The sequence below is a fragment of the Oncorhynchus mykiss genome, chromosome 7 (assembly GCF_013265735.2).
Source record: "Oncorhynchus mykiss isolate Arlee chromosome 7, USDA_OmykA_1.1, whole genome shotgun sequence".
Lineage (NCBI taxonomy): Eukaryota > Metazoa > Chordata > Actinopteri > Salmoniformes > Salmonidae > Oncorhynchus > Oncorhynchus mykiss.
The window spans coordinates 39503809-39521410 of record NC_048571.1 but is presented as its reverse complement, the minus strand read 5'-3'; the positions used below and the strand labels follow the sequence as shown (position 1 = coordinate 39521410).

Genomic DNA, 17602 nt, shown 5'->3' with positions numbered 1-17602 from the left:
TGTTTCGGCTGGTAAGCATGCGGACACCCTAAGATAGCAGGCACTGTACTGTAGTCATCCCTATGAATGAGGAGAGTGTTGACTCAACATGTGGCCAACTTCAGGTCCCTCAACACTGTACCTACATCACTGTACCTACATCACACGACTGTTTGATTATGCGGTTAGGTTGATGGGGGTCATGTAGGAGAGTAAAGGGGGTAGAGGGAGAAGAGATCAGAGTGAGACAAATTAAATATGTAGGGCTACCTCCTATAAAGGGGGGTAAGGGGAGAAGAGATCAGAGTGAGACAAATTAAATATGTAGAGCTACCTCCTATATACGGTAATGAACAGTGGAAGAGTGTTAATGATGCAGAACTTCCAAAAGGCTTCCCTGTGCGAATGGGATCAGAGACTGCTGTTGGAGATGTTCATTGCTGCACATTACGTGTAAGAAGTGTGTGTGTGTGTGTGTGTGTGTGTGTGTGTGTGTGTGTGTGTGTGTGTGTGTGTGTGAGCATCCCATCATGCTTGGCTCACTCAGGTCTATGCTTGCAGCCAGGCTGAGGAGGATGGAGAATGGAGTATACACCCCTCCTGGTTGGTACTGTATAGCCTTATGTGCTGCCTATGCCTCCCTGCCACATCCACAGGAGCTTGCTTTGATCACAGCCCTCTGCCACTTTGTTTGTGTAAATACCCATTCATAACTCAGCCACCAGTCTTCATGGTGATACATGCAACTACAGTTTAGGGAGGGATCTGAGATATTGTTGGAAGTGGCTGTCTTATCTTATTTTTCATGAATTATTATTTGCCATATGCACCAAATACAACAGGTGTAGTAAACCTTACTAAATGTAAACCTTACTAAATAAATGTTTAACAGCCCTTAAGTTTATTTTTTGCTAACCTAAAGGGAAAGGGAAAAATAGTAACAATAAAATAGCAATAACAAGGCTATATACAAGGGGTACCGGTACTGAGTCAACATGCAGGGGTACAGGGTAGTTGAGGTAATTGAGGTAACATGTAGGTAGGGGTAAAGTGATTAGGCATAGATAATAACAAAGAGTAGCATCCAACATATATGAAGAGTGGGAGGGAATGTTAATGTTTGTGTGTGTGTGTGTGTGTGTGTGTGTGTGTGTGTGTGTGTGTGTGTGTGTGTGTGTGTTGGACTGTCAGTGTAGTACGTGTGAATCTGTGGTTAGAATCCAGTTAGCCTGGTTAACAGAGTTGGTGCAATATATATATATATACACACAAATCAAATAAGGGGGTCAATGCAAATAGTCCAGGTAGCCATTTGATCAAATGTTCAGCAGTCTTATTGCTTGAGCGTAGAAGCTGTTAAGGAGACCTTTGGTCCCAGACTTGTACTGGGTCATAAGCACTACCCTCTGTAGTGCCTTGAGGTCGGATGTTGAGCAGTTGCCATAGCAAGCGGTGATGCAGCCAGTCAGGATGCTCTCAATGGTGCAGCTGTACAATGTTTTGAGGATATGCGCTCCCATGCCAAATCCTTTCAGCCTCCTGAAGGGGAATAGGCATTTTTGGACCATTAAAGGTCCTTAGTGATGTGGACACCAAGGAACTTGAAGGTCTCGACCCGCTCCACTACAGCCCCGTCGATGTAAATGGAGGCGTGCTCTCCCCTCCTTTTCCTGTAGTCCACGATCAGCTCCCTTGTCTTGCTCGCGTTGAGGGAGAGGTCGTTGTCCTGGCACCACACTGCCAGGTCTCTGACATCCTCCCTATAGGCTGTCTCATAGTCATTGGTGATCAGGCATACCACCTTCATGTTGTCGGCAAACCTAATAATGGTGTTGGAGTCCTACGTGGCCACGCAGTCGTGGGTGAACGGAGTACAGGTGTGAAAGGGTAGTGTTGAGTGCAATAGATATTGCATCATCTGTGGATCTGTTTGAGCAGTATGCAAATTGGTGTGGGTCCAGGGTTTCTGGGATGATGGTTTTGATGTGAGCCATGACCTGCCATTCAAAGCATTTCATGGATAAACATTTGGATGCTATGGGGCAGTAGTCATTTAGGCAGGTTACATTGGTGTTCTTGGGCACAGGGACTATGGTGGTCTTCTTGAAACATGTAGGTATTGCAGACTGGGCTAGGGAGAAGTTGAAAATCTGAAGACACTTGCCAGCTGATCAGCGCATGCTCTGAGGACAAGTCCTGGTAATCCGTCTGGCCCTGCGGCCTTGTGAATGTTAACCTGTTTAAAGGTCTTACAATGGCTACGGAGAGCGTAATCACACAGTCGTCTGGAAAAGCTGGTGCTCTCAAGCATGTTTCAGTGTTGCTTGCCTCGAAAGTGAGAACAGAAGGCATTTAGCTCATCTGGTAAACTCACGTTACTGGGCAGCTCATTTGCCAAAGGGAGAGCGAGGGAGAGTTTATGTAATACAATGATCACAATTGTGACCGACCGCCTTGATTCGGTCTTATGTTGCAAAATTTGAAATTGTGTTTTTTACATTGGATCAAATCAGAGACAGACAGCTACAAAATGGTATATCATACACTGCATTTGAGGTGGTAAGATGGAAAACTATTTCTGCTTTGAAAGTTGACAAACTTGTAACCTCACTTTTGAGAAAAGGGCCTTTGAATGTTTTGGTACCTATTGGAGAACTCTCCTTTCTCTACACCCATTCAGCATTGTTCACACCCATCTCTTAAAGGGTCAAGCACCCAAACTAACTGGCTAAAGTTGGCTAGCTTGCTAGCTACTTCTAGACACAAAGTAGAGAACAGCTTACTGACCATTTTACTCGCCCTAGCAGAGCTGGTTAGGCTGTTTTTTATGTTATCCAGAGTGTTGGTGACTGCAACTGTGCTGCTGGCAACAATTTACTCTTTTTGCCAACGTTTACTGACGCTAGCCATAGCAAACGGGTGTTGAGCGTTCGTAAATTTGTCAGTTATTCAGCGCTCTCGCACATTCATAGGTAGCTAGGTAAACAATGAACCATAGTCCCAACTCATGATGTTACGACCTTGTATGAATCTGCAGGAAGCTAACCAACCAGGTTCAATGTTAGCAAAGCAAATGGCTCTGAGATATGAAATAAGACCATACACATAACGTTAGCTAGCATTTACATTTTAACTTGACATGAAAACGACTTTCTGTCAATTAGAAACGTGTAATATCTGAAAATGTAACTAGCTACACTCTAAAAATGAGGGGTTTAGCAAAGGTTCTAAGATTCTTCTAAGAACCAACTAAGGAGGATCCTAGAAGAACCTTAGGCTTCTTGGTACTAAAAATGGCCCCCAAAAGGTTCTTCCAAGAAGCTCATAGGAGGTGGGGTTCATCGAGGAACCTCCTTAGTTGGTGAGGGTTCATGCACAAACCAAGCTGCCCAACTGAAACACTTGTAAAGAATGTGAGGATCTCCTCAATTAAGTTAAGGTTTGTCCCTTGTATGATATAAATTGATATTATTCTATGATTATACCATCTCTTTTCATATTTGTGCAAATGTTTCTAAAACAGAAAATGGACAATTCAACGGATATCAATCAACAATAAGGTAAGAATATGTAGGCTTTAAGAATATGTTGAAGGCTAGCTGTCTTGGGTGCAGATGACTGAACTGCTCACTTTTTGTGTCTATGTCTGCAGGTATACAGACAAGGAGGCATATCAAATGCACTGCAAAATCATTCTGGCTATGGATAAGGAGAACATCAACACATTAACATCAACAAGGGACAGGATATACCCATTGGACTTGAGGCTGGGATGGGAGTTTACCTTATATTTATATTTTTAATTCTGCTTTGCCATTAAGATCATAATAAACACTGAGGACTAAAATATTGTGTTATTATTAACAATAATAGGGGAGGTGGGTTAGTTAAAAAATTAACCACAAAAGGTACTTTAAGGATCCATTAAAAGAGGTTATTCGAAGAACTTATAGGGGTTCCCCCACAGTTTAAATTTGAAAAACACCTAATGGATACTCCAGGAACCTTTACTTTTTAGGGTGTAGACTATCTTACCGTATACATCATGGATGGATGCTTCTCCCTGTCACGGTTGCCCTTAGTTTGAAGATGTAATCTGGAGACAGGTGTTTTTCCCATCTCATTAGCTATCATACTCTAATTCCACTGATTTCAAAACTCGGTCCTCCAGAAAGTGGAGAGCAATACTTAAGCAGTTCTACTAGGAGATATAGTTTTTTTTAAAAGATGCGTTAGACAGGATTACCAACACATACTAACCAGCTAAAATAGACAGAAGTGTGCTATATGGCAGACCAATCCGAACTCATCTCTAGGCATGTCCAGCACACTCATTATCTAAGCCAATCATGACTGGCGGCCTTTTTCTGTGACTAAACCAACTAGGCACGTAATTTAACAATTTGAATCGTATTTACAGATGCATACAAGTTTGTTATTAGGGCACATGAAAGTTTGCAAGTTCCAGGAAAACGCAATTTCCGAAAAAACGCATTTTGATTTCATTTAAACAGTCTGCATTCAGATGGCTCTCCTGTGAAGTAGTGACCCCGCAACATATGCCTAGTTTCCTGAAACGAGTTAGTGAGATGTTTAGTAATAGATAAGCAAAATATCCAATTGGTCTTAAAACACAGCCTGAATGCATGCCTTCCAAGAGAGTAAAGGCAACACATTTCTTATCAAAAGGAAGAAATGACTCAATGTGCCAACACCACCTATCAAACCAGAGCAACAGAAGACGCAGCATAAACAGATCAGAGAAAGCAATTAAGAAGTTATTTCTAGGGCTGGGTGGACGGGGCTTATAAATCAGTGAAACCACGGGATTGGTATGTGCTATGAACAAGGACAGCATGTGGATGAAAATGACTTTTCCTATCACAGGGTCGATCAAAGTAAGGAATCCAGGTCGAAAGAGAAATTTATGAGCAGACAATGAAATCAACTAATGTTGCATCCTATTATTTAGTATGTTGAGAGCATAGAGATGTACCAGAGTGCATCGCCTATCTTTGCATGTGTGCCATCTATCCAACTCTTTGGGTTAGAGGCAATAATTGTGAAAATTTAGCAGTCCTCAGATTGAGATGGCCAATGGCATTACTTTAGGATTATGGGAACTATGGCGTACAAGCACCATAATCTGCAAACTGAGCTACATGTCTCTGTCATTATTTATTCATGCTCTTCTTTCCAAATATCAGGGAACCAAATTGTGCTTGAACATAATTTTTTTCCCAGGAATGAGGATAACATTCCCAACTAGAGCTAACACGGAACAAACACCACAGTGTACATACATCAGATACTCACTAACACTGCAAACAAACCACAACCACACACAAGTAGTAAATCACCACCAAGGTGTGGTCCTTACCTTGAAGAGCCGCAGTATGTTGGCCACCATGATTGACACAGAGCTGGACGAGGCTCCGATGACTCCCACCACCCTCTCAGGCTTGGTGATGATGGGTGCCCCCCCGCCGAGACACTTGACGTCCGTCCCATCCTTCTCGATGAGAGCCTGGACGAAGGTGAGTGACTGCTCCAGGGCGTGGGTATCCCGGGAACACGTGTCTAGGATGCGCGCCCCCAGCGTGATATTGGGAAGCAGGGAATGGTCGTTGTTGATACGGTCCAGGGCGAACAGCATGGCCTCCAGACGATGGATCCCCTTCTCCTTCTTCAGCTCCCCGCAGGCCTTGCCTTCGTTGCCCCTGGAGTGCACGGGGAACAGGCCTCCCAGGGAGATATCCCCGTCGATGCGGATGGAGTTGAGGTGTGTGCCGCTCGGGACTTTGGGTTTAGCGGCTTGGGCGGCCGTTAGAGAGCAGTAAAGAAGGAGTAAGAGCCTGATCAGGCTGCCTCTGTGACAGATCCTGCCAGTCCGATGCAGAGCACACCCCTGGGGCTGAGACACCATGACCACAGCCCAGACACAAATCAAGACACACTCTAGAAACCAGCGGAATCAGGATCACAAAGAACACTAGTCTACTCTATATCCAGAGGGTTAATCTTAATAATACCTCTTGAAGCAGTGGGCACAGAACAGGCGTCCTCTCATGTTGCTTTGCTCTCAGAAGCACTCAATTATAATAGGAGCATTAATTTAGATGGCTCTTCAAAGGATATCTCCTCTTCCTTTCTTACATATGCATCTCCTTCTTTCCTCCTCACTCCATGGTCTGACCAACGTGGTGGGCACTCCTCTGCCCACTGTGCTCCTCGGCCCACTAACTCACCACCCTGCCTATGGAGATCCCTCACAGGGGGGGGGGGGGGGGGGTTCAGGCCGCTCAGGTCTCCGGGCTGCTGAGTGAATTCCTGCAAGATAAAGCAAAGTAGAAGCGATGAGACACACCACACAGTGACAGAGGGGCTAGATATGAGAGAAGGGATTCATGTTGGTTTGAGATTTTCACTGCTTTCTTTTTCTGTCTCAACTCCTTTTGCTGCAATCATGTGTGGAATGATGAGACAATTTTTTTTCTCTCAATCTCACACGCTCTCTCTCTCCCTCCTCCCTCTTCTCCCTCCCTACTCACCTCTCCATATTGAATTTAAAAGGGTTGCCATGGACTCCCAAGGTCGAAAGGCATGAAAGCCAGCTCCCAAACTCCTCTTTTCAACAAACTCGGTAAGATACGCTGCCTACTGTACTAATGTGCCTACCATTGTTTGGTTGCTACACATCATACACAAAATGTTCTCATGTCTTGATTACATGTCCAAGATCTCTCTAGGAACTTACAGTAGGGCCCTAAAGTGGCACTCCAGTCTCCTTTCACCTCAATGATTAGCTCTTTTTCCATCTATTGCTCCTCTATTGTTCCCGCAATAATGAGGGGAGGCCGATTACATCACAACAGACCAACTCCTTGAATGGCCTACTTTTTTTGTCAACAAAAAAAACACTATTTTGCTCAATACGTTTGGGTTTTTTTTACCCTAAAGTGTACATTCGTGTATTTACACTTGGGATATTGTTTTTCAACAGTAAATGCTCAAAAATAGCTGGAGGGCTTATTTGAATAAAATATTTTTGTTGGTGACTCTCTCATCCATACAATTCTATTGATTATAACATTTCCCTGTATTCAAAGATGACACTAAAAGGCAAAAACAGACCAACATGTTAAGTTGGAGTGTCTTTTATACAAATTCACCATGCTATTGACACAATATCCCTTCTGTTGGATGACATATCACAGAGGAGGCAGATATTGGATGAATCATCACACATTCTCCTCCTTTTCTATTCTTCCATCAGCCCATTTCCCACTCCATTCTTCCCTACACCCACAACGCTGGCATATCTGAGACTGCGCCTTGGACAGCATAAAACCGTAGGGATGGTTTCTCTGAAGAGACTGTGAAATTGTAATGATGACATTACTACAGAAGGAAAGCTGCTTTGATACAGGAGTAGGTAAGAGGGGAAATGTCCTCATGAGAACTAGCGTTTCATAGTTAAACCCATAGTGTGACATGGTTCTTTAACTCTACACGCCCACAGTCACTTGTGTGAAGAAAGAGTCCCAAGCTAGCCCAGATGGGATTCAATTCCACAAATCCTACTTAAGGACAGTGTAGAATAAGAGTGTCATTGGACAAGTAGAATAACCTCTATTCATTGATCTGGAGCAGCGTTTCCCAAACTCAGTTCTGGGGACCCCAACGGGTGCACATTTCGTTTTTTGGCATAGTCCTACACAGCTGGTTCAAATCATCAAAGCTTGATGATGATTTCATTGTGATATTCTGGAGAACTGCTTGTGAAACAACTTCTGATGGGAAAACAAGGCTTTCTGAAGAATCTGGGTCTTTCACCAAATTGTGTCGAAAAACGGTTCATTACTTAGAGCTTTAAGCACAATGCATATTAAGGGCATCTGCTGGTCAGTAATAAATAGCAGCGTCTGGTGTTTATATAGCACAGGGATGTAGTCGGCTCAATTGGATTAATTTCCCAATATTGAACTTAGTCGGGGTCTCAACTTACTGTTGGGAGTTAAAATAGTAGAATACACAAGGTACAATTAAAACATTTCACTTAGGGCCGTCTCTGACTGGATTTAGTCAAAGGTTTTGAAATCTAACACTCATTTAAAATATGAGGTTTGCATCTTACATTATGCATCCCTTTTTTGCCTCCAAGTTCACTATTTTGGCCCCAAAAAACGATGAATCCATGGCATTACTTAGGATACGTAGAAGAAAAGCTTTGATATCATAGGCGATATTTGCGATATGACTGGTTGGGCCTCTCTACATTTCACTGACATTCACAACTCAACAATCATCCACACTGAACAAAAATATAAAAACGCAACATGTAACGTGTTTCATGAGCTGAAATAAAAGAACGCAGAAATTTTCCATGCCCACAAATAGCTTATTTCTCTCAAATTGTGAGCACACATTTGTTTACATCCCTGTTAGTGAGCATTTATCCTTTGCCAAGATAATCCATCCACCTGACAAGAAGCTAATTAGACAGCATGATCATTACACAGGTGCATCTTGTGCTGGGGACAATAAAAGGCCACTAAAATGTGCAGTTTTGTAACATAGCGCCACAGATGTCTGAAGTTGAGGGAGCTTGCAATTGGCATGCTGACTGCAGGAATGTCCTCTAGAGCTATTGCCAGAAAAGTTTACGTTAATTTCTCTACCATAAACCACCTCCAACGTAACTTTAGAGAATTTGGCAGTATGTCCAACCGGCCTCACAAGCGCAGACCACGTATATGGCTGATGTCAACGTTGTGAACAGAGTGCCCCATGGTGGCGTTGGGGTTATTGTATGGACAAGAATAAGCTACGGACAATGAACCCAATTTGCATTTAATAGAGATACTGTGACGAGGCCCTGAGGCCAATTGTTGAGCCAATCATCTGCCTCCATCACCTTATGTTTCAGCATGATAATGCACGGCACAAGGATCTGTACATTCCACAGGCCACAATCAACAGCCTGATCATCTCTATTAAAAGGAGATGTGTCGCACTGCATGAGGTAACGGGTGGTCAAAACAGATACTGACTGGTTTTCTGATCCACGCCGCTATCTTTTTTTAAGGTATCTGTTACCAACAGATGCATTCAGAAAGTATTCAGACCCCGTTCCTTTTTCCACATTTCGTTACGCTAACGTTATTCTAAAATATCTTAAATTGTTTTACTTCCTCATCAATCAACACAAAATATCCCATAATGACAAAGCAAAAACTGGTTTGTAACATTTTTGCAAATTTATTAAAAACAAACTGAAATATTACATTTACATAAGTATTCAGACCATTCACTCTGTACCTTGCTGAAGCACTTTAGGCAGCGATTACAGCATCGAGTCTTCTTTGGTATGACGCTACAAGCTTGGCACACCTGTATTTCTTCTCTGCAGATCCTCTCAAGCTCTGTTAGGTTGGATGGGGAGCATCGCTGCACAGCTATTGTCAGGTCTCTCCAGAGAGTTTTGATTGGGTTCAAGTCAGGGCTCTGGCTGGGCCACTCAAGGACATTCAGAGACTTGTCCCGAAGCCACTCCTGCGTTGTCTTGGCTGCGTGCTTAGGGTCATTGTCCTGTTGGAAGGTGAACCTTCACCCCAGTCTGAGGTCCTGAGCGCTCTGGAGCATGTTTTCATCATGGAGCTCTCTGTACTTGCTCCGTTCATCTTTGCCTCGATCCTGAATAGTCTCCCAGTCCCTGCCGCTGAAAAACATCCCCACATTATGATGCTGCCACCACCTTGCTTCAACGTAGGCAGTGGTGTAAAGTAAAAATACTTAAAATTACTACTTAAGTCATTTTGGGGGTATCTGTACTCTACTATTTATATTTGACAACTTTTACTTCACTACATTCCTAAGAAAATAATGTACTTTTTACGCCATAGATTTATTTCCCTGACACCCTAAAGTACTTGTTGCATGATGAATGCTTAGAAGGACAGGAATATTGTCCAATTCACCCACTTATCAAGAGAACACGTGGTCATCCCTACCGCCTCTGATCTGGCAGATTCACTAAATATAAATGCATCATATGTAAATTATGTCTGAGTCTTGGATTGTACCCCTGACTATCCATTAAAAAAAAAATAATGGAAAATGGTGCCTTCTGCTTTGCTTAATAAATTATTTATACTTTCACTTTTGATACTGAAGAATATTTTAGCAATTACATTTACTTTTGATACTTACATCCAAATCATTTTAGACTTTTACTCAAGTAGTATTTTACTGTGTGACTTTCACTTTTTCTTGAGTAACTTTCTATTAAGGTATCTATACTTTTACTCAAAGATTGGGTACTTTTTCCACCACTGACCATAGGGATGGTGCCAGGTTTCCTCCAGACGTGACGATGGCATTCAGGCCAAAGAGTTCAATCTTGGTTTCATCAGATCAGAGAATCTTGTTTCTCATGGTCTGAGAGTCTTTAGGTGCCTTTTGGCAATCTCCAAGTGTGCTGTCATGTGCCTTTTACTGGAGAGTGACCTCCGCCTGGCCACTCCCATAAGGGCCTGAAAGGTAGAGTGCTGCAGAGATGGTTGTCCTTCTGGTAGGTTCTTCTGGTAGGTTCTCCCGATGGTCACTCTCTGTCAGAGTGACCATCGGGTTTCTTGGTCACCTCCCTTCTCCCCCGATTGCTCAGTTTGGCTGAGACATCATGTCTTGGTTTTTGCTCTGACATGCACTGTCAACTGTGGGACCTTATATAGATCAATGGAATTTACCACTGGTGGACTCCAATCAAGTTGCAGAAACATCAAGGATGATCAATGGAAACAGTATGCACCTGAGTTCAATTTCGAGTCTCACAGCAAAACGTCTGAATACTTACGTAAATAGGGTATTTTATTTATATTTACAAAAAAAAAAACATTTTCTGCTTCGTCATTATGGGATATTGTGTGTAGATTGATGAGGATTTTTATTTATTTAATCCATTTTAGAATAAGGCTGTAACGTAACAAAATGTGGAAAAAGTCAAGGGGTCTGAATACTTTCCGAAGGCACTGTAGATAATTACCACAACTGTACGCTCTGCTGAACAATGCAACACTGTGCTGTTTCAGATAGATAGTTCTTGTATTGAGAGAGACAAACTAAATTATAAAACGCATCTGCAAATTGACATCAGGTTTGATAGGATTAGCCATTTTTTATTTCACCAGCTTTTAGCCTATGCTACCAACTAACCTTGCGGTTAGAGTGTCTGCCTTGAGTTTGGAAGGTTGGGAGTTTGATCCCTGGCTGAGTCATACCAAAGACTATAAAACTGTGCCGCAATGCATCTCTGTTTGGCACTTAGCATTAAGGAGATAGATTGGGGGCAAGGCTCTGCGATAGACTTGTGTCCTGTCCAGGAGGTATACTTGAAGCCTTGTTCAAGGCTACTTACTTACTTGCAAATGGTTGCTGTCCTGTATGTTCCTGACACTGTTCAGTCTTGGCAGCAGGAGCAGTAATGGGATCTGAAGGAACAATCTCCCAGCATACAATAGAGGTGAATGTGCTGGTTTTGCCAAAGGAGTGTGTTAGTCAGACGATGGACTGCTGCACCAAGGGCCAAGGTTCACTGTGAGCATATTGGAAAGGTCCTATGAATACACTGAACTATCTGCTACCGAGTGAAGTAATTTCGCAGAGTTCATTCACCGCAGATTCCCTTTAAATGCAGCAGAAAGAGAAGGGAGGGAGAGCCCAGGAAGCCTGACCACCAACTGACTGTAACCTCCCCCCCAAAGGCCAACCACACATCCACAGCACAGGACACCTAACTAAAACTAAATAAAGATAATAACGGAATAGAATTCTAAAAATTCAAATAGCTTTTTACCTATAATATAGATAAATTATATACTATTTGGAGAGCAATAAGAGAAGGTCCTGAGGAAGATTCATGTTATTGTGGTAAGCAATGCTTCTGGTATCAAACTATTGTTTTAAAGGGCAGGTCTCTAAAGAGGTACAAATATAACAGATATACTCCATTTGTAATTTGCAAAATTAAGAGGTGGTCATATTTATATGGTCATATTTCCCTGCAAAAGACAAAGCAATATGGCAACAATTTCAATCACTCAATAACAACTTCATCTGGAAAACCTTTAGATCATTTGATGTTAACTTGTTTAGTCACTCAACAAAATCACAGCATTGGGTTTAAAATTAGCTCTGGGAACACGAGAGTGCATCAATCAATATTGTCGACATCAGGATTGCCCTTCGTCTCCCAGGCTAAGATGCATATCAAGTAATAATCCCAATGTGATTGTGGTGAGAGTGTTCCACACTCACAGTCTGCAGTTTTGACAGTCAGGTCTGTTTTACTTGGCCTGGCCTTGAATGTCTTTATCTCTGAACCCTCTTAATATCAACCCACCGTCACAGGTCGCCAGAGACCAGGAAAAATCCCATGTCAATCATCAGGGTTGATTGGGATAATCACAGGCCAGTGGGATTATGGAACTAAAAATTTGAATCAAACCGTATAAACAATGGTAAACTGGTAAACATGTTTAATACGATTACCATATTCTTAATGGTATGAGCTGTGTACAATAGCTGTTATTATGATATTCTGATATTAACATTAAGTTAACATTAAGATAAGATGCTTTGAATGTTATTACCATGTGTTTACAGTACATCTCCGGTATGGTTTTGGTTTACTAATGAGGTGGTATTATGCTCAGACGAATCAGTCTCCCACACTGAGAAGGCTGAGACGAAGACTGTGTTTGAGGTGAACAAAATGTGTCAATATTTACAGACAGTCCCGAAGTTAGAGCAGTAAATATGCTCTGCTAAATAGTATATTGAGTAAAACAACAGATGTATCATAGCCACAAAATGTCACAGACCGCTGTGGGAATTATGTGGGATTCATATCAAAAGAATAACCTTTACTCAAGTTTAGAGGCAATGTTTGTAATATAGACTGGATTCATTTGAAAAGGGCACAAAATAACCTTTAGGCAAGAGTAGCAAGTCTGCTATTGCATACGGCCACATAACTAATAACGGTGATTGAGCATTCAACACCTCATGCCTGGCTGAGCTGACAAGAATGGCCTGTTGGATAGTGTTTGTTTATTTCGATTCACATTAGCTACTCTTCCTATGATGCTGATCACCATTATCTAGGCATAATGGTGTGTTTTTGAATTCTATATTTGATATTTGCACTTTAGATATTGACATGCAATGCCACAGCTGTATTATGGGAGGGGGGGGGGGGGGGTTGCTCCATGGGAGGGCCTTTCCCCCTTGACTACATTTTTCAGTAGGCAATATCCAATCCCAAAAACATTTCCCTCTTATAGAATTGGTTAGAGACGTATAGACCATGGAAAGGAAAAAAACAACATTCCTCAACACTTTTCTCAATCTGTCTGCTTTAGAAAATGCACTAAACTTCAAAGTACCCGCATGTATTTTCTTTGAAGTAGCTGTATTTCTCACAAACAGAACGTGTACTTCAGACCGTCCCCTCAAAAAAACAAGAAAAAAAAAACATTCATACCAACTTACACTTCAAAAGGAAGATGTTTCAGCAGGCCAGTCCAAACGGTTTGGCATGCGGTATAGAAAATCCATAAATGGCGACAGGGAGCCACTTGAAGAAAATCTATATTTTTGTTGTATTATTTCCCTCTCCCTTCTCTAAAAGCTGTGTAGCTTTTATAGAAGGGAAATGGGGGAAATGGGGAAAGCAAGCAGCCAGTGAGAGCCTCTTTAGGATGTGCTGTAGTTCCTCTGGACAGAGACAGAGACAGACGGCAGACGGAGCTGTCTAATTGACACTCACTCCAGAATGTTGATGCTCCAACAGCCGATCAATAGGAAGGTATGAGACTGCCCTCAAGGAAGAAGTGAAAGGATGGAGAGGGAAAGAGCATGGCTGCACATGAAGGGTTGGAGAGATTGTAACATGCTACTATGATATTTTCATTCTGGATATGATCGGTTTAAGAGCATGCAGGGCTGGTTTCGACTTGGTTTTTCTTGGTGGACAGTTGGAAATGTGTAGTGAGGGTCAGAGGTTGCATATAGGTGAATGGTTTATAACTTGATATGGTCTTGAACAGAATATGATGGATGTTTGGTGAACAAGGTCACTGCTTGGCAACTGCTTGTATCAGACAATGTCGACACATCCTTTAACACATCTTTAACATTTGGGTTGATTGTTATTGCACAGTAGTTTCTCAACCATCATTATATTGTTGGCCAATGACAGTGAAGCAATATGCACGGTCTAGATTCAGGCATTGGCGTACGCAGTTATTTTTTCATCATGACTGATACACTGTACAACCAAACAACCACAAATTCTATGTAAAGTGGGCATCAGCTTTCGTAAAAGGGCCAATATGTATGTTGGCATGTTGGTGATCCTAAACAGAGTATAAATAAAGGTTTTCAGAGATACTGATCTAAGATCAGTTTCTGCATTTCCCCTCTAATGGTAAAGGTCATGATTTGGTGAGGGTAAGCTGATCCTAGATATGTGCCTGAGGGCAACTTCTACCCGGAGACGAGCATCAAACAGCGAAATGGATGACAGCCTTTTCAGTAGAGCTTCTGTCCATTCCCAGAAAATCCCTGTTCTTAGTTGCACACACATACACAGCAAGCGGAGCAGTAGATCCAGTGACAGTTATGATTTATTTAGAGCCTGGAAAATGTGTTAAACGTCAGGAAGATATGACATTATGCATCAGCTGACTCTTGTGGTCGTTTGATGAGAAACCCTTAGGAAACACTGGCACGATTTGTCTCAGAAAACAACAACTTTATGACAGCCACACCAGAGAGGAGTTCCAGTTATGTGCTGTACATGGAAGATATTGTTTTCTCCAAATGCATGAAAGGAAAGCCTATTAAAAACGACTGAATTTGAAACAAGTATTTATGGCGCACAATGTAATGGGGTTGTTTTTAGTGCAGACTTATCCTACAAAGAGGACATTGAGGGTGGGAAAAGGAAATGACTGACTGAAAGAGGGCCCTTTCTAAATGTTCTGTTTACTCTCAGAATGCTTTCCCCTGTAATGGAGGGATAGATTCATTTAACGGCGTCTGGTGGAAGATAAAATGGTCTGAAATGTGAGAACTAACCCAGACTTCACTCACCCTAAGAGTGCTGTAGAATGGATGCATCACATTGCATTAAGAGAGGGATGGAATAAAAGCACAGAGAGAGGGATGGAGAAAGGAATGATAGGAGGATAGATAGCCCAAAAGAGTGGTAATGTGGAAGCTTGCTAAGTACCCATTACTGGCTCCATCTGTCATGACTATCCCACTTCAAACCTCCTTTATATCCTTTTTTTTTCCAGTTCATTTTTTCTTGCGCAGTCTTTCCTTTCAGAAATAAGAAACATTTTCTCCATTCTAAGCCTATATCAGGACCGGTGTTATGGGGTGCCCCGTTCCTCCTTGCCCGTCCAAATAAAATATTGAAATATTGATCATTTATTTTACCGAGACGCGCGCCGACAGAAAGACTCAGATAAAGCATCCGTGCGAGCGAAACAGTGCCCCCTCCGTATGTGTAGACCATATATCGGATGCTGTCTGGACCAAAGGAGTATGGCATGTCATTATTTCTTTCTGGCCAGACAGCATCAGGTACATGGCCTACATATGGTAAGACAGAGGGGCACTGTTTCACTTGCTAGTGTAAGCAGAAGAGACGAGAGGGCTCACTCTCACAAAAACCTGTTCTGAATAAGCCCAATGCGTTTCTATGGGCGTAATATGCAGATCTAAGCTTGTCGCCTGCAATCCCGCTTTTGGGACAAAGACTCGGAGACATGAGCAACTTGTTACTATATATAGATCTCTGGTTCCAGTCACTTGCGAATTGGAAAGGAAAGTTGGCGGGTGCATAGTGCACGGTTCAGATGCTGGATTCCCCGAAAGTAATATGCAAAAATTATATAAATTAGACCTGTCTAAATAAGATAATTCAAAATACTTCACCAGAGAGCATGATTTAGCCACTGAGGATCATAAGCTTCTTAAAAAAATAGCTGTGGATTGTTTCAAATCACAAGTGCATAGGCTTATGCTGATTTGGGAAGCCACGATTTGGGCCACGTGTGTGGCAATAGACCTAACATTCTGATTAGACCTGGCGCACATGTTGATTTTGTCCATCCACATCGGATGCGTTCAGGACAAGCAGGTTGAAATATCAAAACGAACTCTGAACCAACTACTCCTGGGATATAAACAGTGGGTTGTTATTTTACCTGAAATGCATAAGGTCCTCGACTCCACAATTAATCCACAGATTTAAAAAAGTCAACCACGTTAGTTTCTAGTAATCTCTCCTCGTTCAATTTCCGTCTTCTTCTTCTTTGGACTTTATATGGAGGTTGGCAAACAACTAAGGTGCGTTACCAACACCAACTGGACTGAAGTGTGGACCTCAGTTCACCTTTCAAATCACCCACATGGGTATATGCTCCAAATAACCAAGGAGGAGATGGGACTTGCAGTGTGTCATGCGTCAAAAATAGAACCAAGTTCTATTTTAGCTCCTGGCTATGTAGACGCTTGCAAGCAGTTTGGATGAAATTATTGAATAACATGTACAGTACCAGTCAAAAGTTTGGAAACACCTACTCATTCAACGGTTTTTCTTTATTTTTACTATTTTCTACATTGTAGAATAATATTGAAGACATCAGAACTATTAAAAAACACATATGGAATCATGTAGTAAACAAAAAAGTGTTAAAACAAATACAAATATATTTTAGACTTTAGATTCTTCAAAGCAGCGACCCTTTGTTTTATTGACTGCTTTGCACACTCTTGGAAGTCTCTCAACCAGCTTCACCTGGAATGCTTTTCCAACAGTCTTGAAGGAGTTCCCTCATATGCTGAGTACTTGTCGGCTGCTTTTCCTTCACTCTGCTGTCCAACTCAGCCCAAACCATCTCAATTGGGTTGAGGTTGGGAGATCGTGGAGGCCAGGTCATCTGATGCAGCACTTAATCACTCTCCTTCTTGGTCAAATAGCCCTTACACAGTCTGGAGGTGTGGGGTCAATTTTTTGTTGAAAAAACAAATGCTAGTGGGACTAAGTGCAAACCAGATGAGATGGTGTATTGCTGCAGAATGCTACAATAGCCATGCTGGCTAAGTGTGCCTTGAATTCTAAATAAATCACAGACAATGTCACCAGCAAAGCATCCCCACACCATCACACTTCCTCCTCCATGCTTCACGGTGGGAACCACACATGTGGAGATCATCTGCTCACCTACTCTGTATCTCACAAAGACACAGTGGTTGTCTCTTGGCACAAGCAAGTCTTTTCTTATTATTGGTGTCCTTCAGTAGTGTTTTCTTTGCAGCAATTCGACCATGAAGGCCTGAATCTAACAGTCTCCTCTGAATAGTTGATGTTGAGATGTGTCTGTTACTTGAACTCTGTGAAGCTGTTATTTGGGCTGCAATTTCTGAGGCTGGTAACTCTAATGAACTTATCCTCTGCAGCAGAGGTAACTGGGTCTTCCTTTCCTGTGGTGGTCCTCATGAGATCCAGTTTCATCATAGTGCTTGATGGTTTTTGCGACACTACTTG

General features: G+C 42.2%; 1 protein-coding gene across 1 annotated transcript in view; it reads right to left on the bottom strand.

Moving 5' to 3' along the window:
- LOC110527736 (metabotropic glutamate receptor 4) overlaps positions 1 to 17602 on the bottom strand; it is a 340536-nt gene that overhangs the window by 252314 nt on the left and 70620 nt on the right. Inside the window, exon 2 of the mRNA XM_021609206.2 lies at positions 5360 to 6309. Coding sequence (XP_021464881.1) covers positions 5360 to 5905 — 546 coding nt within the window. The 5' untranslated portion in view covers positions 5906 to 6309. The remainder of the gene's footprint in view (positions 1 to 5359; positions 6310 to 17602) is intronic.